Source organism: Vanacampus margaritifer, chromosome 2 (genome assembly GCF_051991255.1).
Source record: "Vanacampus margaritifer isolate UIUO_Vmar chromosome 2, RoL_Vmar_1.0, whole genome shotgun sequence".
Classification (NCBI taxonomy): domain Eukaryota; kingdom Metazoa; phylum Chordata; class Actinopteri; order Syngnathiformes; family Syngnathidae; genus Vanacampus; species Vanacampus margaritifer.
In genome coordinates this window covers 11,935,475-11,960,896 of record NC_135433.1, presented here as the reverse complement: position 1 = coordinate 11,960,896, position 25,422 = coordinate 11,935,475, and the positions used below count along the sequence as shown (strand labels likewise).

The following is a 25,422-nucleotide window of genomic DNA, read 5'->3' as shown; positions in this document are numbered from 1 at the left end:
ATTTGATTTGGCTATTCTGGCGTCCTGTTTGAAGACGAATGCATAACCTGTTGCCCAATTCATGTGGAAACAGTCATGTGTTGCCAACCAGCAAGTGTGTCAGGCGAAGGCAATATCCATCTGAAAATGTCAGACTGCGCCCACTGATTGGCTGTGCTGTCATTATATGGGATTAAAACACAGCAGCACGCTGTGGTCATGAGCAGAAACTATTCCCTTGTGACTGCCTGCGTGTACAGAGCTTGTCTTTGTTTCACTCGGATGAAGAGGACCTTTCTTCTCCACTTCCACAGCAGCTGATTGGTGCATATCTTTTTACTAGCTTGCGAGGATCATGCGTCACTTCGGGACTGAGGTTCCAAATGTGAGGACACTTTTCCAAGACTTTTAAAGAAGTTTTGCTGTCACACGTTTTTTGTTTTTTTTTGTGTGTGTGTGTGTTAATCAGATCTATGATGCATTGTGTTATCCGTAAGTTTCTGCTGCTGTCCTGCAAAACTGGGCACTTGTTCCAATCAGTGTAACTAGTGTAAATGGGTGGTGGGCCTAACCACTCCTCACTTGCTCTTCTGTAATGTACATGTTCAAACTTCAACCCTAATGAACTTCCAGTGCAAGATTATCTTGTCACAGGGTCAGCGTAACATTAAGTAGACAACTAAGTGGGGAGGTTCAAGTATTTGGCTCCAAAACTTAAGTGCATGATGCTGATTTCTCCTGTCACATGTAGCCTTAGGATGAAGGACTGATGATGGCTAGAGCACTTTATGGAGGCATTCAGTTACAATACATATTCAGTTCAAAATATATGAAATAATAAAGTAGATACATATTTTTGTATTGTGCATTTGTAACCAAAAGGATTACTGGCAATGACTCTAGTACCTGTATGTATCATTAAGTGCTTTGTATTGGATTTCCTGACAATCTTAATGGGTCTTTATGTGCATGTTAAATCTTTATGTGCATGTTAAATCTTCCTTTTGAAAATCTATTTAAAAAAAAAAAAAACTAAGTACTGAGAGTCACTGTGCCATGGTTTGTTAATTAAAATCAAAACCTAAAGTAGATTTCTACCTCTTCCTTGTGGTTCACGCTAGCCACATGCTGCTATCTTTCTTGCATGCCGTGCTTTATCCCCAGCTTTATTTTATTTTTAGTACAGCCTTGTATCCTAGCAGTGCTTCACTTTGGACATATAAATAAATAAGACAAATGGGTTTTAAAAACTGTTTTATTTTTGTCTTTTTTTTTTTTATATATATATTTTTTTAAAGAAAACGAATTAGGGAACTTGCTCTCATTGAACCATACCAACATAATTTTGCAACTCTGTCAGTTACTTGTCCCTTATGATAGAATCTAAGATTTACATTCAAATTCCTAACATGCGGTTGTTCTTTGTTCAGTTACGGAATACTTCCCTATTGGCTTGTTTCCCATCATTTCCGTTTCACACGAAAACCTCAATATGAATTAAAACCAGAGGTAACATATTGACTTGAGTGCACAATAGACAAATCAACAAAACATGGTGTCATCTTTAAATTCCAGTGCAATAAAAAAAAAAATGTTAAGAAAAAGGGGGGCCTATTTGGCTGGTGCAAACCCCACACGATCAGCACTCCTGTCAAAGACAGTGTAATACTTCCTGATGAAAACGTCTCCCAGAATCCAAAGTGGACCAGCAGGGGGCGGAATGTCCATGGCCATGAAGCCCGAGAGGCAGATGGAAGTCCCCATCTGAGACTCCTGCGTCAGATTGACAGTGCAGGAAGGGTTACAAAATAAAAATAATGGACTATTCAACACAACTCATACCTTCATGACATAATCCTCTCCAGTCAGGTTAAACATCTTCCCTCCAATGTTAAAGGAGATGAGAGGAAGGGAGTCAATCTTCTTACAGTCAATTAAATACTATGAAAGAAGTGGACATTATGTGTCAGAAACATAAAGTTGAGTATAAAGCGCTACGTTGAAGAACCGGACCTCTCCCATCAACAGGGGCAGCGCTCCGATGGCTTTCTGCAGCGCTCTGATTTCCTCCACAGGACCAACCATCAGGGATGTCCCTGTGTCAACAATAGCCTGGCAGCCTGCTTTGCAAAGAGTCAGCTGCTCACCCACATCAACTCTGAGGCAGCAAACAAACAAAAGGCAAAACAGAAAGTTGAGTGGTTTATAGACCGGTACAAAACTGTTCATGCAGTAATGCAGCCATGTGGGGTTTGTTCTCACTCATTCATCTTAATCTGCCAGTAGGCCTTGCGTGTGACGTTGACATAGTGCAGGTCCCCGGTGTAATACTGTGGATCCGACCCGCCCAGCATCAGCTCTCCTCCCACTGCTGCTGCAGGGTCCCTGAGAAGCAGACGTGTTACACACCCGTATCAAGGCGGTCGTTTATCTTGATGGGCACATTTTCTACCTGCTTATGTAGAAAGAGAAGACATTTTGCGGCAGCATCTTAGCCGCCATGGCAGTATCAAACACCGGGGTGACCTTGGCGACTGATATGGAGGGATAGGCCATACCCAGAACCCCATCAAAGCGAGCCACGGCAAATGTGATGCCAGGCTGCTTCACTGCTTCGCCAAACTGCTGTCCAGGCACAGACAAACCTGCTATCTGTCAAGCATAGGAAACGGAAAGAAAGGGCCTTTGTCGGATATAATGGAGATTGCGTGACCAACAAAAATTGTGGAATGTAGTCAAACAAAGGAGTTGGATGACAACTCACAGAGACTGTGTCTCCACTGATAAACCCAGACAAGCTGCCTCTGCCATATCGGATGGAAAAGCCAGTACCATTCTGAACATATGTAGTCGACTTCTTTGAGTTGTAGCGATGATGAAGCCCTGGTGAGAGGCAGAGGGTCAAAATGGTATGGATTAATGACGTAGACAAAAAATCTCAGTGGAACTATTTACCGTTGTAAATGTCAGACTGCTAAACTGTCTTTGCTTTGCATCCATCCATTTTATATAACACTTTATTTATTGAAATATTGTCATTTGATATTTCACATAAATTCTTGCTGGAATGAGTTGAGTCACCATATTGTATAATGCTGCACCATAACAAGTTGGGCTGGAATTACACCGCATGTCTCAAATAGAACAATTTGGATATGAGTCATGGGACTGAGCGTAAACAGGAAAAACAGATCAGAAGCAGGCGTATTCAAAAATAAAACTATTTCTTTCGTTATTAAAGTATTTTTTTTTAACCTGTGTATTGTCAGTGCCGGTTGACACTGTTATTTACAATTCTGGTTATTACCAATACTATGTGCATTGAAGTTTCAGTGAATGTATACAGTGATATGATATATATCATTTATGGACATGTAAAGACACAAATCTGATCTTGGCATTAAATCAGAATTGGTCCCACGAACCTGCCATCTGTAAATCAACACAAAGTGGATCAGGTCACTCACAGCAGGCGACATCGAGGAATGAGCAGTGAATGGAGGGCACCCAGAGGTTGGAAGAGCCTGTGTCGAACAGCACAGTGAAGTCCTGTGGTGGGGAGCCGATACTGATCGCCCCGAAGTACTGGGCCTCAAGACACAACACAACATCACAACAATGTTAATCTTGAGTATATGCAACTTTCAGAACAGATGTTAGAACTGTTGGCAGGTGTGACCTTGAAGATAAAAAGGTCGCTGTTATGAATTTTAAGTAGCAAATGCGCTTTACTTGGTGTGTGTCCCCCCGTTACATGTATTATATTTTAAAACAGTTAGTCTAGCAATCTAAAAGAAAAACATCACAGGTAAGGTGAATATTTATCAGCTGTGTTTTCTTTTATTAGTTATTTTTGTTGTAACGTGCCGTGGCCATGCAAGTCAAGCAGATACTGTCCTTACATAATTCCAATAGTTAAATTGTATAATACTGTGAGTTGTTTTATTTCTAGATACAGATTAGGTGGGGCAGTATCACACTACCTGGCCTTTAGAGTTGGTGTCAACAGCTTAAGCAGGTGTGGCAACATTTCTCAGTGACAAATATGCACTATTAAAAAACCTGGTTGTAGGTGACATTACTATATGTGGAGTAGGCTACTGGCACGCACATCCATGAAGTTAGTCAGCCTCTCCACGGGTACTTCTGGGGAGGGTGCGCTGTCCGGAGCGCCACTGGACTTCGCCAAAGCCCGAATTTGATCCAGAGACATTCCATTATCGCTAATGATGCGACGGAGGCTTCTGGTCTTCTGAAGGGGTACCCTAAAAACAACAACTGTTACAGACTAACTGCTTTCTGTTTCCGGGTTCATATAGGGTAAAACGAAACAAAAACAACTTTAATAATAACCTACGTGGTGGTGACAATTACATTGGAAATATTCATCTGAAATTTTTATAACAAATTCTAGTACATTACATTCTAATAATCACATACTTTAGTGAGCAATAAGTCTTCTAAATTCTATTATATTCAAATACAGTACCTTATAATTGCGATGCTGTGTGCCACAAGCAACACACCGACTAAGGAGAAAATCCCCAGGCGTGCCATTTCTGTCCAGGAAAAAAAAAAGGTATATTTTTTCGTGTTTTAATGTCGCTTAAATTCTTTATAACAAACCAACCGACGCATGTGTTTAAAGATGGAGTTTCGGCATTGTCCGCGTTCACTCGGTTATATTCGACCCGGCGCGCCCATTGGTGGAAGCCAATATGACAGTTGTTCCTATTGGTTGAGGCAGATGTCAATCATTTAGTATTACACAAATCGGCCGACGGTCACGAGTGACACCGTGACAAGGAGTGATAAGGCACGCATGAAACCGCTTTTGAAAACACAGCTGACACAAGGTTCAACATTATGGAGACATACAATTTAAATTAATGTTATATGGTATGTATGGGTTCATGTTTTGTTGTTTGCGCATTAAAGACCATCCTTAATCCAGCAAAACACTACCCATGATACACATGGTACCTCGATGCACTTTTAAAATGGTACGGTTATGGGAGCACTTTCCGTTACTAAGCTGCCCAAGTCATATTTTCCATCAGAAAAAAAAAAATCATACAGCACGCCACAAAACAATGATGTCACAAAAAGTGGGGCCAATCATGCACCTTCTGCCAGAGGAGGACTATTAAACTGTAAAGTGAATTTGGATAATTGCTTATAAATGCTTTATACATAAGATATTATAATTGCTGAAAACATTTGCACACAATTCAAGACTGAGAACTACGTAGTGGCCAAAAGGTTAAGGTCTGCCATTGTGACAGGAGATTCTATTCAAACATAAATATTCCACATTTATTTATTTTTATTTTGTTGTGGCTAAATTAGCTGCATGACTAGCCCCTCACTTGCTCTATAAGAACTTTAGCGGCAGCCCTTTTGTTTGCATCAGCGGTTATCTGGTGCAATTGTGCAGTTTGCTGGCTAGCTATCCCTGCTCCCCAAAATTGCATCTTTACTTTGGATAGTCAGCGTCAGTCAGGGTGACCTTTTTGTCTTTAAATTCCGATTAGGGTATGGTTTAGGGCTTCACGTTGGCATATCTGCTTTAGAGAGTATCAAAGTTGGAGTGTGGAAAAGCCTTAAAAGCTGTAGGCAGATGGAAAAAAAAAATTGCGTCTGAAACATGTGTACAAATATATTTCATTGACAGTGGAGTGGAACATGGTTTTAGTGCATTCAGAGGACACATCCACAACATTTGAGAACTGAGAGAAGGGCTCGATATTTTTAAAGTCCCTGTAAAGTGAAATTAATAATGTCAATGTTTTATGTTGACACCCACACGCACTCACTCACTCACTCAAATACTCACTAATTGTCTGCAAACATGTAATGTATTCAAAAACTTTACAGGTCTTTAAGATTTTTGGACAAACAGTTTGCCTTTACACTTTCTTTTGATAATATAGTCATCTGTGAAAAGTATCTTAACGCTTTTGAAGCCAACAAAGTGGCAAGTAACACTAGATTAATCTACTTTCAGGCCTTTCTCCGCTTGTACAAACAAGGATACATATTTTGTATTTAGAATTTCTGCAAACATTTCTGAATCTGCATCCCCATGGATACATCATTTGGATTTGTTTCCCATTGATGAAAGCATCAATCAGTACAACCACGGCCACCCCACCCCCCCCGGATGCAGGATATCCTGGATATTCAACAATATTGTCAATGACTACTAAATAATTGATATCTCAGCTCCTGAAGCAGATTGAAACATAATTCCCCAAACATTTCAGAGCTTACACATGTGCTGTTCACACAAATCTAAGCTTATTATTATAAACCTTTAATATTAAAAAAAAATAATAATAATAATCAAAATCAACAACAGTGTCGCATCTGCGGGTTGGATTTTGGACACAGTTGTCATGTTGCCTGAATGTCAGCCTATGTTAGTGCTATGTTAGTCCATGAAAAGGCATCATTTAGTTGTTTTTGTTATTTATTTATTTGTATAAATGTGTATAAAATCAACATAGTTATTTTTTTAATATACTTAGTAATGAATTTCACTGTTCGGTTTCCTTTTCTACTCATTCTGTACAGGTCAGTAACTGACATTTGTCTTATTGCCGCCAAGTGGCAGAATTATATTGTAACTGAGCAACTCATTGACAATTGTAACAGCTCCGATGCATGGAATTCATAACATATGCTCTGAGGTTATTTTATGCAGCCCACTAGTCTTGTGCTTGCAGCCCAAGGTTAACATGTGAACGGTATGGCTGCATGGTTAAGAACCACTTAATTAGACATTTCAGGTATGAATTTATGGCCACCCCTATATGAGTCATGGTTTCACCCTGGCCACCCCAATTAAAAATGAGTACAACATTATTGAATAATTGAATAATATCTATTGGATGCTAAAGTAGTAATTAAAATGAACACAATACATAAGTGATGTGAGACAGAAACCAATAAATACAGTGAAACATGATAAATAACACACATTAACATTTCCTGTCCATCAAGTTCAAGATTAAAAAAATAATAGAAAAGTTTTTGTGGGCGTAACCGATTTTTTTGTTATGTAAGTGATCCTCCTATATAAGGATAGGCATCAGAAATTACATCGTGGGATGATAAAGGAACGGTAAGCATAACTACACTATTGCATAGCAAAATGCATGTTTTGACAGAAATTGATTAAGAATGTATCCATTTGGAATGCACAATTGTGTTTGTCTTTTTTGGTGGATGCAAGCCTGATTGTACGTAAACAGAAATTACAAAGAAAAATTATAAAATGCTGAGGAAAAAATACTCTTGTAAAAGAAACTTGTTCAATGCAAATACAATCTTAGGTGTCAACCGTATTATGTATTTGAGATGTATATATATGTATGACTATAATCCTCTTTCTTGGTTTGTGTTCCCCCTCAAATTCATGAGAGTGTGTAAATAGTGATAAACTTTTGAGATAAGCACTACTAGTTTTGCAGTATTGTAAAAATAGTATGCGGCTGGGTGCAAGACAAGCATGGATCCAGTATTTTTTTCTCTCTCCCAGTGCTAATGGTCCTTAAATGATACCAAGTGGCGAATGAGAAAATAATGTGTAAATATATATTTAAAAAATAAAATAAAATGCTGGAAGTGCTCAACTGGGGCGATAACGATTTCAGATTTCTGAAAACATTTCCTTGTTTCATCGTTCTATTGCATTCCTTCAAGATGTTTCCGTCATGCAACAATGGGTGACAGGTGGTGACAGCTGTCCAAAAAATTTTACTCCCTGCAATCTATTTGAACAGAGTCAGATATGGCTGCAGATTGTATTTACAGTGTAATACAGTACATCACAAAGATAGGGACACGTTAAAAGTCTTAATTATAATCTATTGTAATGGTAATAGTGACTGACACATATCAATGGATAGCATTGAAAATACCAATAGCGTATTCTTTTGGTATGTTTTGATCTTTTTTGTTTTAGATTTACAGCCCTAGTGGTAATGCACTAATACTACAATAGTCACAACATTAAAAAAAATATATATATAAATCACTGTAGTACTATTGGGTTCATTTATAAAAGTACAGTATTTGTTATTATTGTTATTTGTGAATGGGGACATTACCTTCAGTTTATTCTAATAAAAGAATAATGTTGTTGTGCAAAAGTATGTATTATTTTCTGGTTAATTCTTATTATTATTATTATTTTGATCTTATAGCCTACTCCCACAAAGAGCAATTACCCCTTTGGCTACAGGCATCTTTAACCTGTTTGTCCAGCTCCATAGCCACAAACAGGCATTTACATGGATGCCAAAAAGTTCAACAGGCGCAATCGAACGTCCTTTACAGAGGCACTGACAAAGGTATGAAATACATCTTTGCCTTAATTTGTCATTAACACATTCAATCAAAAAGCTTTGCCATTTGCTCCAGCCTGCAGAGAACTATGAAAGAAAGCTACCCACTCGTATTCCTCGACCCCCTCCACCCAACAGCAGGCAAGCTTCAGTTCGGCAGAATTCTTCCCTACTCAGGACAGAAAACGTGAGTGGAAACTGCCCTCCACATGCGTCACAGGCTGCTATTGTTCACCTAAGACAGTGGAACAAATGCTCAATATAGCCAGAAAGCTGTATTGTAAAAAATTCAGCCGGCTGAAACCGATCAACTTGAAGATCGGCCTCAGTTTTCTCAAACAAGGCCCAATTTGTTTCCCAGCCGGGTTTCTTTATTCAAGACAGATAATGGGATGTTGCTTGTTGGCATGTGACTCAGTGTGATGGGCACATTTCTTTTGTCTTCAACAGATTCTACCCCTCGCACCTATAACGTCAGAAAATGAGCCACTATACATTGAAATAGATGAGCCGCTATACCCGGAGATCTTGCCACGAAACAATGTCACGGTGAGAAAGACGTAGTATGTATCGTCTCGTGCATTGAGAGGACAAAAAGACAAATTGTTTTTTGCCCCCAAATCAAGCTTTAAAAAAACATGTACTCAAATGTAAAAATAATGACCAAGACATGTAGACAGCATTTGTAGACACCAGTTTATAAAGTTTATCAGCAAAAAAAAGAAAAGAAAAGTTGATTAAGTGTTGAGTTATGCTTTAACACAGGTTTTTTTTTTTACATTCATGATGCACTGTAAAATCACCAGCAGATATAATAAGAACAAATGTACATTTTAATCTGAGTTTTTGTCTCTTACAGAATATAGATTGGATGCATAATGTTTCAAGTATGTATACAGTTTGATTTCTTTGAATGCATACAGTAAAAGCCCAAACTTTCTTGTGACATTTTCAGCTAAAATATATCCATTGAATATGAATAATTTGGAGATTGCCGTATTCCTGATATATATTTTTAAAGGTTGCAGTACCTAGGCCTATTCATATAATAATAACACTCACTTAAGATTTTTTTTTTTTGTAATGTGCAATAAATGAAAGTGAAGCTAATCTTAGAATGTGCTGGATTTTTGACAGTGTCTTCGTACATGACTCCACCGTTGCATGGATTTAGCCTTGAGGAAAAAATAAGGTAACCTCAGGAATTGATCTGATCACTCCAGTATAGCAATCGTTAATAGGGGCCTACATTTGACAGGAGTCTGCCTGAATGAATACAGAGCGTCTAAATTTCATTTGTGGCTAGCTGCCGCAATTGTACATTCCTTTACGACTTGTTCCATTTCTACCCCTACAGTTTGCTAGGAAGCAATGGTTAAAAATGAATGTGCTTTTGTGTTATTTGGGCTGCAGTTTCTCTGTTGTGTGGACCCATGCATGGCCCATGGAGCGAGGTGGAGGCAAATTAGAATTCTCTGCTGCTCTGCCGCAAGCCAGCTGGGCGCTAGCTCACTAGTTGGAGCTATAACGGCTACCTAGCGGGCTAGAAAGCTCACTGGCTCGCGGACCGGCAACGGGGCCGTTCAATATGTTCCGTATGGGTCCAGCCAACACTAACACATACTCTTTTGTGAAAGTAATTATTATTATTATTATTATTATTATTATTATTATTATTATTATTAGAAAGCTTGTGGTCTAATAGACTTCTGGACGCTGCGGACCAGTGGCGTGGTTGTCCGATATGTTAGTTAGTTCCTTGGTTGGTGTTGTGTCAGTGTGTGGGTGCACATAACAGAGACACTTAAACGTTTATTAAACACAAGCAGCACACTTTATTGAAATTGTGGCTAACACAGTAACACTACACATTTACTGTATGTGATGACAGATGTCTGAGTTCATCCTGAGAACTATACTATTTGAGTGAGTTTCCAGCCTATTTGTAGACATGCCAACAGCCTGATTTCATATAGGCTAGTTGGAGATTTTTTTTTTTAGTGGTTCAAATTTGGCAGGCTTTTGTGGAGTGTCAAATATTTTCAACACTTTTTTTTTTCTCCCCACTTCACAGGGTCTTCAACCAGAGAGCTTTGATTACAAAGCAGGCCCTTTGGATCTTTAATACTCTTATGACAGAGCGCCATCAACGTCTGCAAGGCTATATTTTAGAGTTAAAATCCATCTCTAAACTTTTGGACAAAGAGAAGAAGCTGGTCAAGGGTATGGGCATAGCTGGAGGCACCACAGGTGCAGTGGGAGGAGTGGCTGCAGTGGTTGGGATAATTTTGGCACCGGTGACCATGTGCACCTCCCTGGTTGTTACAGCTGCTGGTGTTACTATGTTGGGGGCAGCAGGAGGAATGGGTGCTCGTGCTTCTAAGCCCAACAAAAATATTGGAGACAAAAACATGATTCAGAAACTTGTCTCGAATTACATGTTAAATGTTTCTGACATCGAACAGTCTCTGAATTTTATCCGCTGTGAGATGAAGGAAGTGCAAAAGCACGATCTTGAGAGATTACAGCAGGCTGGGGCGCAGCCTGACGCATTGGCAGTTGCACATGAATTACAGTCTGTAATGAATAACATAAAAAATGGTAGAGAGGATGTGTACATAAGAAGAATTTCTTCTGAGATGCTGCTACATGCCTTTATTAAACAAATGGATCAGTATTTTAAGGAAAAGGGTGAACGCAAAAGGGTTAAGATGTCCACTAAGAGCAATCTCTCAGGGAAAATTCAACTGCTGGCCCAAAATCTTCAAAGGGAGCTTGACTATCTGAATTTTGTGTGGGAATGTATTGTAGCATAAACAATATTATATATGGATGTAAATGTTTGATTTTGTGTAAGCTTCCATTTGCAAATGTGATATTTTGTGTGTGTGTGTGTGTGTGTGTGTGTGTGTGTAGGGAGGGGTTATCTTAAGTATTTGCTCAAAAGTTGCAGGAGTTTGATCTTAATTAAAATAATTAACTCACTCACTGCCATTGACCATTGACGGCTATAAATGTCAAAAATTCATTTGAAATATTTCTATTAGTTTAACATTTTTTCCCACTTTTGTTAACAAGAGTATGAAAACCTAGATTTTTTTATTGTACATTTAGAACAGATATGAAATTTGTGATGAATCGCGAGTTAACTAGACTAGTGAAGTCATGTGATTAATTACGATTAAAAACTTTAATCGCCTGACGCTCCAAATTTTTTATATATATATTTTTATTCATTCACTGCCATTGATGTCAAAAATTCATTTGAACTATTTCTATTAGTTTAACATTTTTCCCACTTTTGTTAACAAGAGTATGAAAACCTAGAATTTTTTATTGTACATTTAGAACCAATATAAAATGTGGGATTCATTGTGAGTTAACTAGTGAAGTCATGCGATTAATTACAATTTAAAAAATTGAATCGCCTCTTGCCCCAAATTTTTTAATAATCTTTAAAAAATAATAATAATAATTATGGCAGTGAATGAGTTAACATTAAACACTACAATCAAATGTACAATGTTGACATTGTAATTATTTTAATAATCACATAAACTAAATTTAGCAGAGTTTTAAAATTGTGTAAATTACTGTCTTGGCTCGAAATCTTAAGTGGACAATTTCAATTTGTATTACTTTGTCATTTGTCATTTTTTTTTACCATATTGTTTAATGTTGTTCCAGTAGCGCACAAATGAATTATGAATAAATGTATTCATTTGCTAAAAAAGAAAAGAAAAAAAGTGGTGGTTATTTATTTTACCTTTAGAAAGTGGAAGTACGTCAACAGTACAAAATATAGTTCTTGGCGGAGTGATCGCTAACACGCATATTGCGGAAGCATACCGGAGGGGAGAACAAGTTTACCATTGAAGCCGTTCACCATATTGCCTTCCGCACAGCAACAAGCAGCACAACAGGATTCACGGACATCGCTCTATTTTTTGCCGAAATGGCAGTGTGAAAGTGTGCAGCGACCCAGCAGCAGCCAACAAAACAGTGCATCCAACCAGTGCACTGAGTTACTTCTAATTCAGCGAAAATGTCGTAAGTATTGAAATCGTGACTTCCTCGTTCCTTGTGTTGGGCCTGGCGTGGCCGCGGTTATCGGCGACGTCGTGGTATGTGTACTTGAATTGAACTACAACTCAAGTATTACAATTCAAGTACACAGTTTTTAATATTTTTATTCGCAGACAAAATTAATGTTGAAAGATTGATTAACCGTGGCTGACGTAACTTGTGACATTGGGAAGCAATCTTGTGATATGTTTTCAATCTAGCCTTAATTCTCCCCATCATTAACTCAAGTTGTGAAAACATTAAAAAAAAATTATCCTCCGTTGTTATAAATATAAATGTAATTTTGGTACTTTGATGTGCCTACGTGGCTGTTGAACAAGATCGTTACCTTGTGATAAAATGGCGGCTTTGTGTGCTGGGGGAGGGGGGAAGTCTGACCTTTTTGGAGACGATTGACGTCACAGGCACGACAACACGTGACTTGTTTTCCCCCCCTGCAGCGATAGGGGGCAGTGTTGTCGTAATTTATAAACAAAAAGCAATACCTGCAAATGTCTTAGCCAGGATAACATTTTATTCTGGTCATACAATTGTGTATATATGACTAAATAAAAGAAATGATTTAAAAAAATTCTTAAATGCTGTATATCCTCTTATTTGTCTTTTTTTGTTACACTTTACTCACTTTAGAAGCATTTCAGCGTTCATTGTTGTACTGTTGTGCCAAGTCAACGACCCACATGTTTTAACATATCACCAGAAAGTGAACATCGTAACCCAAGGTAATTGCAACCAAATATATTACTGTTTCCAGGTCCCACGTGGAAACCCTCAGCACTGCTGCACACGACAGCAACAAAGCATTTGGCACCTTCAGAACATTGTCACGCACTCCTCTTGTGACCAACAACAGCCACTATGACCATGATGACGACAAGCTCACTGTTTGGCCTGGAAGACATGGAGGCCCTTCTGTGGGAGCCTTCCTCTCCCATGGCTGACGCCGTAGGCTCAGTTGCATTTCACCCTGACCAAGGGGACCATCGCAAAGGAGGACCAACCTCAGGGGATGGAGTCACATCACCAATGTCACCATTCAACTCCTCATTTCTGTCGTCTTCTTCCTCTCCCCCTTCCTTATATTCCCCCCCTCGTTCACCGCCGGCTGTCCCCCAGGGGAAAATTGGGATTTCATCTGACCCGCTTCCGTTCCCCTGGCTGGTCCAATCTGGGCAGTTGAGAGATACTGAGGTGGTCTCAACTGACAGCAAAGGTATCTATTATTATTATTATTATTGATTTGTAGTTGAACTGACTGATGGTGTCCATTTTACCCTCAGATGATGTGTTTGGTGACCTGGACTGGATGGCTGAAAGAGTGGATCTGAGTGACTTTGACCTGGACTATCTGATAGGTGCCTGTAGTCCTAACGAAGAGTCTCCCTGTGATCCAGATGACCTCCTGGCCTCGCTTGTTTGCCCCATTGAGCTTGATTCGCTCCCAATCGCCACTCTGCCACATCTTGCTCCTCCTACACCAGATATTGCTCACTCACCCTCTGTTGGTTCTGATCCACTTATCTCCTCAGCAGAACCAGCATCTCACAGCGACGAGTGCGGTGTTCCTTCCCCAGCTATCCCAGAAGCCCAAGAGGAGTTAGAAATCAAATCGGAACCAACATATGCTGACTCCTCACGTTCTTCCTCACCGTATGTTGACTCCCCCTCCTCTCCTGCATACACCCTGGACCTAGGTAGTGAAGTGGATGTTCCCATGGATGAGGTGAAGCCAGTGGTAGTGACCGTGGTGCCTCAGGTCCAAAGGGTGGTGCTCTCCCTTTCCCCAACACGAATTGTCCTTGTGCTGGCTCCTAAAAATGATGGAAGTGTGCCCTGTACTGCATCCGCCCAGTCCAGCGTTGATCATTCCTCTCCCCCAGCCTCGCCTCCAACAAGTTCGTCCAGAGCCAGACCATACCCTGATCCCAAACAAAAAGATAGGCCACCCATGCCCACAGTCAAAGTTAAGTCATTCCAAGGTGCAGATGAAAGAGAAACTTTGAAGGCGCCAAAGAACAAGAAATTAAAGAAGATGGAGCAGAATAAGACGGCAGCCACTCGCTATCGGCAGAAAAAAAGGGCGGAGCAAGATGCCCTGTCGACAGATTACTCTATGCTAGAAAGGAAGAATGTAGAGCTGAAAGAGAAGGCTGAATCTATGGCGAGAGAGATTGAGTACCTCAAAGAGCTCATGGAGGAAGTCCGTCTGGCAAGGTTGAAAAATGGACTTTGAGCACTGACAGGATGTGCAAGCAGGCGTTTGAGCAGACGTGCTCACTATTTTTATCTGTTGCAGAGCTAACCTCTACTGTATGAATTGCACACCTTGATTTTAAGTATAGCACACGAGTATCTCCTTTTTAATATTATTCAAATGTACTAAGCGTAGCTTCCGGTACAGTTCCATGTCATGCATGTTTCTCATCTCTGGGCCTCAGTCATTATAGTTGGGCCTTTAAGTTGTTTTAAATATGTATTAATAAAACCATCTGTATTATTAAAGATGACATAAATTGGTTACTTCGTGACTTTCTTTTTTTGGGGGGGGGGGGCGGGGCTGTCAGGCCATTAACAAGAAATGGTGCATTATAATTAAAAAGCTTGAAAAGTAATAGGAAGTTAATTGATTTTGCCAGCAGCTGTAGAAAAGTGATACATGTTAATGTGTTAATGCATAGTTCTGTTCTCGTTACACTACGCAAATAACCAGTGTAGCGTGCCTTTGATTGGAGCAGGTGACAGTTAATCATGTTCTGAAGCAGAGAGCAGTGGGCCTGGCCGAGCAAAGGAGAAAACGCTGATAGTGCTAACATCCGCAAATCTTAAATAATACAGTTGTTAAAAAAACAAAAACAAACGTACATTCAGCTAATAAATGACTCCTCTGTTCACTTTAGGAAACATTTGTAGTCATTTCATCCAAAATGGTGCAGAAGTACATGAATAGGAAAACATGTCTTTAAACTAGAAACTGCTCTGATATTTAAAATAGAGGCTGTTGGGTGATGCTCATCCTTAAGAAGGAAAAAATATAAATACAAACGCAACCCTTGTGAGGAATAAGCGGTTTGGTAAATGGATGGATTTAATGGGAAGGAAGTCATGAAACATCACACTTAAGTTTGTGCTTTCTGAAAATGTATGCAAAAGGTATGTAATTGGCACGGTACAAACCGAAATTAAGTAAATTTCTTAAATTAATCTGACAAAATTACAGGTAACTATAGATTTATAAAATGATGGGAAGACCACTAGAAATTATTATTTCACGTGTTTTAACAAAGTGAAATATTCAGTTGCTACAATACAATTTAGTGGTGCAATCTGCTTTCGCACTCAGAAAAACCTGTAAAAGCTCTTCCTCGCTCAAATGAGTGAATGGCGAAGGTGACATGCTAACTTTAAACGTTTTGTTTGTTTAGCACAAGATGTCGCCACAGAGCCACATTTCCCACAATGCATTACCTGCGGGCGGCAGTAGTCCATGAGACAAAAGTGTGTGTGTGTATGTATTGTTTTTGTTACATAGTGAGGCCAACATTTCAGGATTTCACAGAGTTGTGGGGCGATTTGGCTGGTCCCCACAAGTTTGACCTCTTTTTGAGGATCAAAACTTGGTTTTAGAGTTTAGGTTTGAATTGAGTTATGGTTGAGGTTAGGGTATGGAATAGGGGTAGGCAATAATTTTTGATGGTGGGTTTAGGGGAAGGGGCTAGGAAATGCATTATGTCAATGAGATGGCCCCACAAAAAGAGTAAAAGAAACGTGTGTGCGCGCGCACACGTGCGACCTTGCGTGTGTGTGTGTGTGTGTAGCGCAAATAAAGTGAACTATGAAGAGCATACGGATTGCTGCAATCAACAGATCCAATATGACACGAACAACGTTCATATTTGTTCGAATCTTTTCATTTCAGGCAAATTTTTATTGTAAATAAGTTCTTTTTTTTAAATATGGGTACTGTACAAATCTTGAAAAGCACAATTTGATACTTTATTGTGCTTTTTTTGTTGTTGAAAGAGTGAAAGCGAGCTGTAAAAAACAACCAACTCAAAAAAAAAAAAAACAGTCAATATCCCACAATAAGAAAAACAACACCCGCTCAAGTCACACTATTTTCTGTCATAATCCAGGGTGTCAAACCTGCATCAGACAACTTTTGAGAAGGCATTATTATTACTCTCCCCTTAAGTGTCTATCTACTTAGTTTATGCAGCGGTACCATTCCGGTCATAGCTTTCTTGACTCTTGTAGTCCTGAAAATCCTTCAAGGTTTGAAATTGGCTGGGTAAAAACAAAAACAACAACAACAACAGAAAAAAAAACACCAATTGAAATACTGAAACATCTGAGTATGAAACTGCTGGGAAGATTTCATAATCGTTACTCCACTCAAGACTTGTCGATCTGTTACGGATCGGCTTTCTTCTTGTAGCAAATAAATGCCTTCTTGTCTAGTGTCTCAGAATACTTTTCCATTGTCTTGATTTTGATGATATATATTTAAATTTTCAACTGACCATTTGGGAATATATTAGGCAATGGACAACCGCATGGGATTGTGGGATATGCTACTATTATTATTTTTTTTTAGCACAATTAAGGTCGAATCCCTCAATAGCCAAAGTTTAGGATTTGTTAGTGTGTACATATATAATTGTATAACTTTTTTGTTCAAGGACAGCAGTCATAAAGCATTTTATTTTTTAGCTAGTTAGGTTGCAATCATTACAAACTATTTGTACATAACCTATCAGTCAATTGAATAAAAAAATGTATTTCCTATAACATACATTATCTAAGTAGGTTACTTTATGACAGGGAAAAGTCTAAAGTCACTTGTATTATCCAAACATGCATGACAATGCATAAGTGTGTGTCGCATGAAGTATCTTGCACTGTATTGAAATTCTATTTGACACGTCATTTGTAATGACAAAGAAGGCGTTTGATAGAATTCCCAGTGATCTACATTAAAAACACATCCACACAATAAAATGAAAGCGAGATATACACAACAATATATCGGTATCTTTTATTGTATGACAATGAACAAAGTGCTGATGATGTTACCGTCACCATTACAAGGAGCAACACAGCAAGTAACATCACTTTGAGCTAGTGAAGTGGCAAAACGTACATAGTGCAAAATGCTTCACTTAAAAGCGACATTAGAACATACTTTACACGGTAAATATTACACTGCATATACAATAAAGCCACAGAGGAACACTCTTGATTCAAACGAACGATTGAAACATCCACGTATCGAACTGTTAAGTCATGCTTGTAAGCGCTGCGGTAGGCTACATAATTAGATGAAGCACAGTGCCATTAAAGCAAAAGTTCTTGTGTTTCTTATTTCTGCTTGCAGCCGTAAAAAGCACAGGGACGTGAAGTCAGAGCAGATATTCCCATGGGTGTTATCAAGCAATGGTGAAAAGAAGTGAAGTTTGCCATCAAATCTCTAGGAACTCATTTATCTGCATGCAGTGTTCGAACATGCCTCAGACAGATGGATATATATATCTTGTCGGTTTACATAGCAGATTTATTCTAGACGTAGAAAAAGTTACTTGGTAGCCCTATTTTTTTTGAGCTCCAGTGATTCATGAGGTTATGTGGTTTCTGTAGCATGCGAAAGCCTGACGTATTCTATAGGAAACAGCCCTGCAGCAAGGCTGTACTCCCACTATCACGCTTTGATGCTGAGGCACATAGAGCCGAGTTGAACTTGTCAACAAACACACCGTACTGGACGTATTAGCACAAATGGCGAAGCAGAGCCAGCCAGCCTTGGGTAGCTCGCCGCGCTACTTCCTATACAGCCGCTCCCGTGGTGTTTGCATCCCTCTTGAGCACGAGAACCACTGCAGACAAGACTATATTTATGACTCAATTAGCTTAATGGACCATCATGATATACTTGTTAAAAAGGATCCAAGTAAATAACTGAGACCAAAGCGCAAAGACTCTCCTGTAGTTGCTGCAAACGGGCACTTTTTGATTCGATGAAATTGATGTAACCCATGTCTGCAGCATTTCAATCAGCATTACCCAGCTTTTCTGTGAAAGTGCCAGATTTTACCCGAGCGAGAGAGCAAGGCTGCTTCAACTCTGACTCACCGAGCAGAAACAAATCAAATATTAATGAAGGAAGCCGTTTTACAATTTTAATATCACTCAGGATTCATAGTTGTCATAAAACGATCCGCTTTCATGTGCAAAGGCGTACTGGAGTGAGTGAGCAAACATTGGCGAGTGAGTGCACTCGCTCCCAGCAGATTTCTCATCTATCGTCATCTGGCACCGGTAACTGTTTTTGTTTCGCCGTTCAATGGGTCGCTTTCCTGCAGAAGCGTTTCCCTACCAAGCCTTTGATTTGGCGAAATCAAAAAGCATGAGATAGAGTTGACGAGTTTTTCAAAATGAAAGGTGCAATTACAGAATGAAGCGCCCCTCCTGTTAGTCTTTTGGCAGACATGAAAGAGACAACAAGCTGCCTTCTCCAGATAATGTCATCTTGGACAAATCCCTTCGTGATTGAAACGGATTAGACTTCTGATGTGCTCGCTGGCTGCATCACTCAACTCGACTCTTCAACTCTAAATCTTAACAGTGTGTGGATGGAACATTAGGTTACAGAGAGGACTTTGCTGCGGCACCTCATTCTGTAAATATATTCATGAAACGTTTCTTCCGCAAGAGTGCTCAAAAGTGATCCTCGTCCGACATCCATCAGTGTTTTTCCTCAAACACTGAGCTACTCACTATCATTCCCTCTTATTTCCTAAAACATCTAGAATGGCTATCTAGATGAGGCTAAAGGTACATGAGGTTAGGTTTGGTCCAACTGGACACTCAAAAAGAACAGTAAACGCACACAGGAGCTCTTAGCTTTCACTTTCATCACTGCAGCTGGCACCCTCGACAGTCGTCCTCTGGCTCGGTGTTGTCGGATGAGTAAGAGCTCTCCTCGCTCACTGTCAAATACAACACAATTCAATTACACAATGTTGATGACAAGGCAACAACATCACACAGTCCGATGCACCACAGTGTCATCAGGTTTTTCATTCTGTCTCATGTCAACAGTTGAATAACCAGCGGACAGTCAACTAATACAAGAGCTGCGTCAAACATTTGGTCTTAACCAGTTAACTCATTCACTGCCATTGACGTCTGTAGATGTCAAAAATTAATTTGAACTATTTCTATGAGTTTAAAAAAAAAAATCCACTTTTGCTAACAAGAGTATGAAAACCTAGACATTTTTTTATTGTAAATTTAGAACAGATATAAAATTTGTGATTAATCGTTAGTTAACTAGTGAAGTCATGTGATTAATTACAATTAAAATGGAATCGCCTGAAAAAAATAAAAATAATAAATAAATAAATAAGGGGCGTTTAATCATAATTAATCGCATGATAATTGTTTATCTGTTATTAATATACAATAAAAAATATAGGTTTTTCATAAAAAATGAAATGAAATGAACTAATAGAAATAGTTGAATTTTGAATTTTTGACGTCAATAGTCGTCAATGGCAGTGAATGAGTTACAGGAGGAAGTCAACCCCCCCATTTTTTTTTTTACAATAATATGTTCTGTACAGCCGTTCAATCTAAATATGTTATTCTGTTTGATATTGTCTTAGCAAAATGGCCACCCTGAGCTGGATAAAAACGGCTGGATTTTGCTTCAAAACTCATATTCCACAAATGTAATATTAATCAGGATGTCATGTTTAGACTAGTGAGGTCACATAAAACATATTATTGTCAAGAAATGTTTAAGGTTGACTTCCATTTTAGCTGTATGTTATTAGTTGTAGTTGTAATTTGTAGTGGTGTACTGCATCACACTGAAAGTCTCGTTCGGAATGCTTCAATTCACGCATGAGTATATGAAATCAAATTCACCCAAATTAATTCCCTTGTGTCATCCAATCAGCTCCCTCAGCAGCCTGTGTCTTGTCCAGGTGATTCTCGTTGTCTCGTCAGTTTGTTTGTATTTAGTTGCTGGTTTGCGTCAGTCAACGGATTGGCGGATTATTGTCACTGTCATGTCTCCGCGTAAATGTAGTCAATTTGGTTCTTTGAATCTTTTTTGTTTTGTTTTGCCTTTTGTCATAGTTTCTAGGACACAGTTTCTCAGCCCCGATCCTCGAGTACCCCTATCCAGTCTGTTTTCAATGTTTCTCTCAGCCACCACACCTGAGGACCTGAGGCTTCAGGCAGAGATGGCTGATTAGCTTATCGTTTGAAACACCTGTGTTGGCTGTGGGAGACATGGAAAACAGGCTAGATAGGGGTACTTGAAGACCGCGGTTGAGAACCACTGTTCTAGGAGATTCCAAAGTGCCTTATTTTCTTTTGTGTTTTTGTAATTAAATATACAGTATGTTTTTGTTGGCAAACATGTCGAGCTTTGCTGCTTCCCTGCACTTATCTTCAACCAAGCACACGCCTTGACATTTAAACCACCCAGTAATTGACATCAGGAGCCAGTCTAGTTGGCCCATTACCCATACTTAGTTCATACTCCTTGCGTTTTCATGTTGGCATCTGGTATATTGGCTGGCCCGCATCATTTTGATGCTCATTCTATATTTTTGGTCAAGGGGTGCGGTGATATGTAAAAACGGAATTACAAATGCATGGTAGATGACCACATTGTAGCTCAAGGACATCTTAAGGATATAAATTGATGACAGGCCTACGGGAGTGATGCTGTTTTTGAATACAATAAAATTGTCCACAAAAATACTGAGTCATGGTGGGGCAAATTAAGACTCTCTGATGACGCAATGCAGTTCTACACCACTAATCAACTCCCTTCCATAACGTCAATCGAAACTGAACATCATCCCTGTAAAAGCGATTCTTGATGCAGTTCTTGTATTGAATGTAATTAGATTACACACGTGTACCTATGGATTGTCAAGTATGTGTAGAAGTTAAAATTGCAAGACTTACGCCATTCGGTCTGCACAGGGAGGAAGGCCTTGTCCCCGTTCTCCCTGATCATCTCCTCAATCTTATCCAGGAGGTTTGAGACACTCCTGTCCTTGCCTGGGATCTTACTGTCCAAGACGTGGTAATAGTTCCCACAGTATTCAAGCAGTCTTTGGAGCTCCCGGCCCCCTCTGAGTATGTGCTCCTCAATGGGTGTTCGGCCCAGCCAGTCGCCACAGCTGAACAGTATCATAGTGTGGAGGCAGGCGGTGTCGCCAAACAGAGTCTCAATGTGGGACAGAAGGGTTCTTCTCTTCCTGGCGGTGAGGGAGGAGACGACGGGGAGAACCAGAAGCAGTGTGTGCGGTCCAGGTCGCAGAAGGGCGGCGCCACGCTGTGACTCCTGACGGATGCGCTTCGGCGTGCGCCGCACGGAGAACCAATCCCATCCCGGGGTGTCGACTATGGTGACCCGGCGACCGGACACGAGCGCTTGCCTCCGGAGACAAAGGTCCGTCTCTTGGCCAGACTCAAAGAACCGACGGCCCAGAATGGCGTTCCCCACGGAGCTCTTTCCAACCCCTTTCCAACCTAACAACAGCAACCTTAGTTCTGCCAACAGATGAAGCAAGAAAAAACAATGAGCAACATGAGTGCAGATCTCCTCAAAGTTTTGCTCTGACCAACCAATCTGCACTACTGATTCAGAAGACCTTGGGCAGATTAGATTGACAGAGCAGCACATACAGACGGAAATCTGATTGGACAGAAAATCTACCAAACGGTATACTGGAAGCAGTGTAGTCGAGAGAAGAGAACCATTGAATGGTAAAAAAAAAAAAATCCTTTCTTGGGGCAGAATTGGGACACATATGCGCTCATCTTTCTCCGTTTTCTCCATCACACACACTAACTCACACAAACAGCCCCTCGTACCTCTGGGAGGACCTCCGATCATCTGCTCTCTCTGTCTAGCATGCTCCTCCATCCTCATCCTCTCCTCATCCAGAGCTCTCCTCGCCTGCTCCTCCTCCAGCAAAATCAGCTCATTCACCTCAAAGTACCAGCCTGCACAAAAGCAGCCGGCATTCATCCAACAATAATGTCACAGGAGGCAGTACAAAACAAAAGAAGATACACAAACCTTGATTGTCAGTGATCATTTCCTCCACCTTTTCCATCAACTCAGGCACCTGTGTATTGTCCTCTGTGTCTTTCCAGCTGTTGTCAAAAGCATGGTACCTGCAGGTAGAACAAACGTAGTGGAACTCAACCAAAAGTCACATTTGTTTATATTTTCTCTCCTCCTACTACTACTACTACTGTCTTCTAAGAATTTTTATCTTGTGCATCCCCCGTGGAAATCAGCTGTAAAACTGTTATTGTTTCCAGCACCTTCTATTCACAAATTATGAAAGCCTTTTCATTACTCAGCTGATTGTGGCAAGAAAAAAAAAAACGATACTCAACACAAAACAGCCTGAGGGATTGTTTGCTTTGCAATATCATGCTTGCGTGAGCTAGCCTAAAGCTTGAGGTAAAGTATTGGGGCACCTTGCCTTTACTTTGCAGTAGTGTGTTCGTGTGAGCTAGCCTAAAGCTTAAGCTAACGTATTGGGACATCTTGCCCACGAGTAGTGGGGATTCACACGGACATGTCTAATTTCAAGGTAGAGTGTAAAGCGCCTATTGGGAAGTAATTCAGAATGAATCCAACATGGGGAGTTCCACTTACGAAATTGCTAATGGCAAGGACTGTCACAATTAAGTTCAAGATTTGTTTAGTATTGTGTTCGTGTGAGCTAGCCTAAAGCTAACATGCATCTAAGAGCTTAAACTCTTCTGTACACAACTTCTGATTCTTGTTCTGTTTTTTTCTTTCTTTCTTTTTTGGTCCATTTGTTGGAAGAGAACATTCATGATTCCTCTAATGTTGGGCAAGATGACCTGGCTTACAATTTCTGTTAAGAGTTCTTCCCTAAGGTGTTTGATTAGCTTGAGGTCAGGCTTAGCATGCCTTAATGGACCTTCCCTTATGCACTGGGTCCAAGTCATGCTGGATTTGAAGACCCACAATGTTGGAGCCATCAGATAGTCTATAATGCTTCAATATGAACGATAACTAATTGTTAGGTGGACCTAGTAGTGATTGGGACACACTAGCGCAGAGTTGGTTAATAAGTAAGCATACAGTAGTGTACCTGCTTCCACATCTCTCCACCAGCCACTGCAGGGCCTCTCCTGTGTTTGCGATGTGCTCCTCAATGAAGACGCCCTTCTGTAGCTTGTCCACTCCAGTGAAGAGCACCATGGAGTATCTCCACGTACCACCCCCCAGAGCTCCTAGCTGCTCCTCCGCGGCTCTCCTTTCAGTGTCGGTGAAAGGCTGCGTGACGGACACCACCAGCAGGATTGCGTGAGGTCCAGGAGGGCACAGGATGGCCCCCATGCAGGGCCCTTCACTATCCAAGCTAGGCGGGGGTCTTGGCAGGCTTTCGGACTCAGCGCCAGTGTTTCCATTGTCGTCTGCTTCGGTGTCATCTTCTGCATCGCTGGGGATGGCCCACGGGGGCGTATCTACCACTGTAACTCGACGGCCGAAGATCTCCGTCTGACCCACGTTGCTGTGAGTAGTCTCAGTCCCAGCATCAAAAACCTCTTCTCCCAGGATGGTGTTGGCTGAGGAGGTCTTACCAGATTTTGGACCCCCAAGGATCAGCAGCCGGCGTTCAGGGGGGTGACGACCCCTGGCGTCCCCTGCTGAAACTATAGGACATGGGTAAGAAGTACTTAAGCACAGAAATTGGCCTCTACCTAGAGCAGTGATTCTCAAATATGGGAACTCTCCCTCGTTGTGGTATGCAAAAGAATCATGCTTAGTTAGAACAGTTTAGTTGTATTAAACCTTTAGTTCAATACCTTGAAGTTTGTATTGATAGTGCAGTACATAGATTTGAATTAAATCATAATTTAAATACAATGTGCATACTTAAATTAATATTAAACGTACTTTTAGGCACAAAACAGTGTCCTTTGTGATGATTACTTTGGTCTGTAGGCTACTACGCTACCATATTTGAATGCTGGACATGATGGAGAGCCAGTTATTTTTTAGGTGGCACTTGCTGGTGTAAAAGTAATTTTTCTTTGCCCAAAGCCTTTCCATGTGTCTTACTTATCTGAGCTTTTCTGCTGCTTCAAAAGTCTTCTCATTTACTAATTTAGTTCTTGTCCTTCCCTCCCTATCGACCCTTTCAGCATGCTGCCTTTATGCTTCCTTTACGTCCGAAAAGAAATATGGGTCAGAGAGGAGGAACCTTGGACACTTTCCAGGAAGCACGTCATATGCACAAACAGGATTTTTCAAATACAAAGTTACAAGAGAAATGATACACATCAAGGTAAGATGTCAATGCTGAAAATGATACAGTACACATTACCTAAGCAAATGGCTCTGCAGGGGTGATGTAAAGGGGGGCGATGTAAAGGGGGCGATATGGGGAGGAGAGTAAGGCTTAGTGAGCAATCCAGCTCCTAAGTGCGCTGCTGAACACATGAGGACTAGCAACAGTTTCTCAGGCTTGAGGATGACTGTCAAGAATTTCAAACCGAAATCCACTGACTGAACGAGAGGGTCTGAGCTGGAGGTGGATGAAAGGATGAAAACACACTTACCAGTGTCAGAGGCAGAGGACACAGCAGCCATCTTGTGTGTAGAACCTCTGGCTTCCTCCTCCTCAGCCCCCCTCCTCCGTCTTCTTCTTGCCTCCACTGTGGATTCCTCTTGCAGCCTCTTCAGAGAGAAGAGTGAGCGGCGATGGATCCTGAGCAGGGTGCAGAAAGCTGGCAGCTCAAGTGCTCTTCCTCTCTGACCCTCATTCTACTGCAGCGTAGCCCTCTGTGGTCTCCCTCTGCCTACCCTGCCTATGCCATTCAAAAGCCCCCCCCCCCCCCCACATACACTTTTTTGGTAATCTTTTAACCCTTCGCCCCAGTCTTTTTCTTCATTCCTTCTGTTTCTTATCCCACTTCTGTTGTGTCAGCA

General features: G+C 40.6%; 4 protein-coding genes across 4 annotated transcripts; 2 read left to right on the top strand and 2 right to left on the bottom strand.

The window, feature by feature from the left end:
• Nucleotides 1–1,216: 1,216 nt before the first annotated feature.
• On the bottom strand, nt 1,217–4,643 carry napsa (napsin A aspartic peptidase). Its single transcript, XM_077557653.1, has 9 exons — nt 4,469–4,643; nt 4,091–4,244; nt 3,447–3,570; nt 2,744–2,862; nt 2,432–2,631; nt 2,242–2,364; nt 1,993–2,137; nt 1,822–1,920; nt 1,217–1,752 (listed from the first exon to the last, which is right to left on the bottom strand). Exons 1-9 carry the CDS (start codon nt 4,534–4,536, stop codon nt 1,591–1,593), a joined length of 1,194 nt encoding a protein of 397 aa, XP_077413779.1. The 5' UTR covers nt 4,537–4,643; the 3' UTR covers nt 1,217–1,590.
• A 3,545-nt stretch (nt 4,644–8,188) lies between these two features.
• Nucleotides 8,189–12,017, top strand: LOC144044225 (uncharacterized). Its single transcript, XM_077558493.1, has 6 exons — nt 8,189–8,336; nt 8,407–8,517; nt 8,781–8,879; nt 9,190–9,217; nt 9,468–9,522; nt 10,405–12,017. Exons 1-6 carry the CDS (start codon nt 8,277–8,279, stop codon nt 11,144–11,146), a joined length of 1,095 nt encoding a protein of 364 aa, XP_077414619.1. The 5' UTR covers nt 8,189–8,276; the 3' UTR covers nt 11,147–12,017.
• A 165-nt stretch (nt 12,018–12,182) lies between these two features.
• On the top strand, nt 12,183–14,936 carry atf4b (activating transcription factor 4b). The gene is made up of 3 exons (XM_077558666.1): nt 12,183–12,380; nt 13,171–13,629; nt 13,697–14,936. The coding sequence occupies exons 2-3, from the start codon at nt 13,275–13,277 to the stop codon at nt 14,647–14,649; spliced, it is 1,308 nt and encodes a 435-aa protein (XP_077414792.1). The 5' UTR covers nt 12,183–12,380; nt 13,171–13,274; the 3' UTR covers nt 14,650–14,936.
• A 2,501-nt stretch (nt 14,937–17,437) lies between these two features.
• Nucleotides 17,438–25,302, bottom strand: LOC144045051 (GTPase IMAP family member 8). Its single transcript, XM_077559855.1, has 6 exons — nt 25,053–25,302; nt 23,579–24,143; nt 22,522–22,619; nt 22,314–22,445; nt 21,399–21,989; nt 17,438–19,399 (listed from the first exon to the last, which is right to left on the bottom strand). The coding sequence occupies exons 1-6, from the start codon at nt 25,081–25,083 to the stop codon at nt 19,326–19,328; spliced, it is 1,491 nt and encodes a 496-aa protein (XP_077415981.1). The 5' UTR covers nt 25,084–25,302; the 3' UTR covers nt 17,438–19,325.
• Between the last annotated feature and the right edge of the window lie 120 nt (nt 25,303–25,422).

Coding starts and splice junctions, on each gene's coding strand:
- LOC144045051 (XM_077559855.1), bottom strand. CDS start 25,083: ATGGCTGCTGTGTCCTCTGCCTCTGACACTG. Junction 24,144..25,052: donor GTCCTCTGCCTCTGACACTG/GTAAGTGTGTTT, acceptor CATGTCCTATAG/TTTCAGCAGGGGACGCCAGG. Junction 19,400..21,398: donor CCCTGTGCAGACCGAATGGC/GTAAGTCTTGCA, acceptor TGTATTTGACAG/TGAGCGAGGAGAGCTCTTAC.
- LOC144044225 (XM_077558493.1), top strand. CDS start 8,277: ATGGATGCCAAAAAGTTCAACAGGCGCAATCGAACGTCCTTTACAGAG. Junction 8,337..8,406: donor TTACAGAGGCACTGACAAAG/GTATGAAATACA, acceptor CATTTGCTCCAG/CCTGCAGAGAACTATGAAAG. Junction 8,880..9,189: donor TGCCACGAAACAATGTCACG/GTGAGAAAGACG, acceptor TGTCTCTTACAG/AATATAGATTGGATGCATAA.
- napsa (XM_077557653.1), bottom strand. CDS start 4,536: ATGGCACGCCTGGGGATTTTCTCCTTAGTCGGTGTGTTGCTTGTGGCA. Junction 3,571..4,090: donor GGCTGACTAACTTCATGGAT/GTGCGTGCCAGT, acceptor TTGTGTCTTGAG/GCCCAGTACTTCGGGGCGAT. Junction 2,138..2,241: donor TGGCAGATTAAGATGAATGA/GTGAGAACAAAC, acceptor TTGCTGCCTCAG/AGTTGATGTGGGTGAGCAGC.
- atf4b (XM_077558666.1), top strand. CDS start 13,275: ATGACCATGATGACGACAAGCTCACTGTTTGGCCTGGAAGACATGGAG. Junction 13,630..13,696: donor GGTCTCAACTGACAGCAAAG/GTATCTATTATT, acceptor TTTTACCCTCAG/ATGATGTGTTTGGTGACCTG.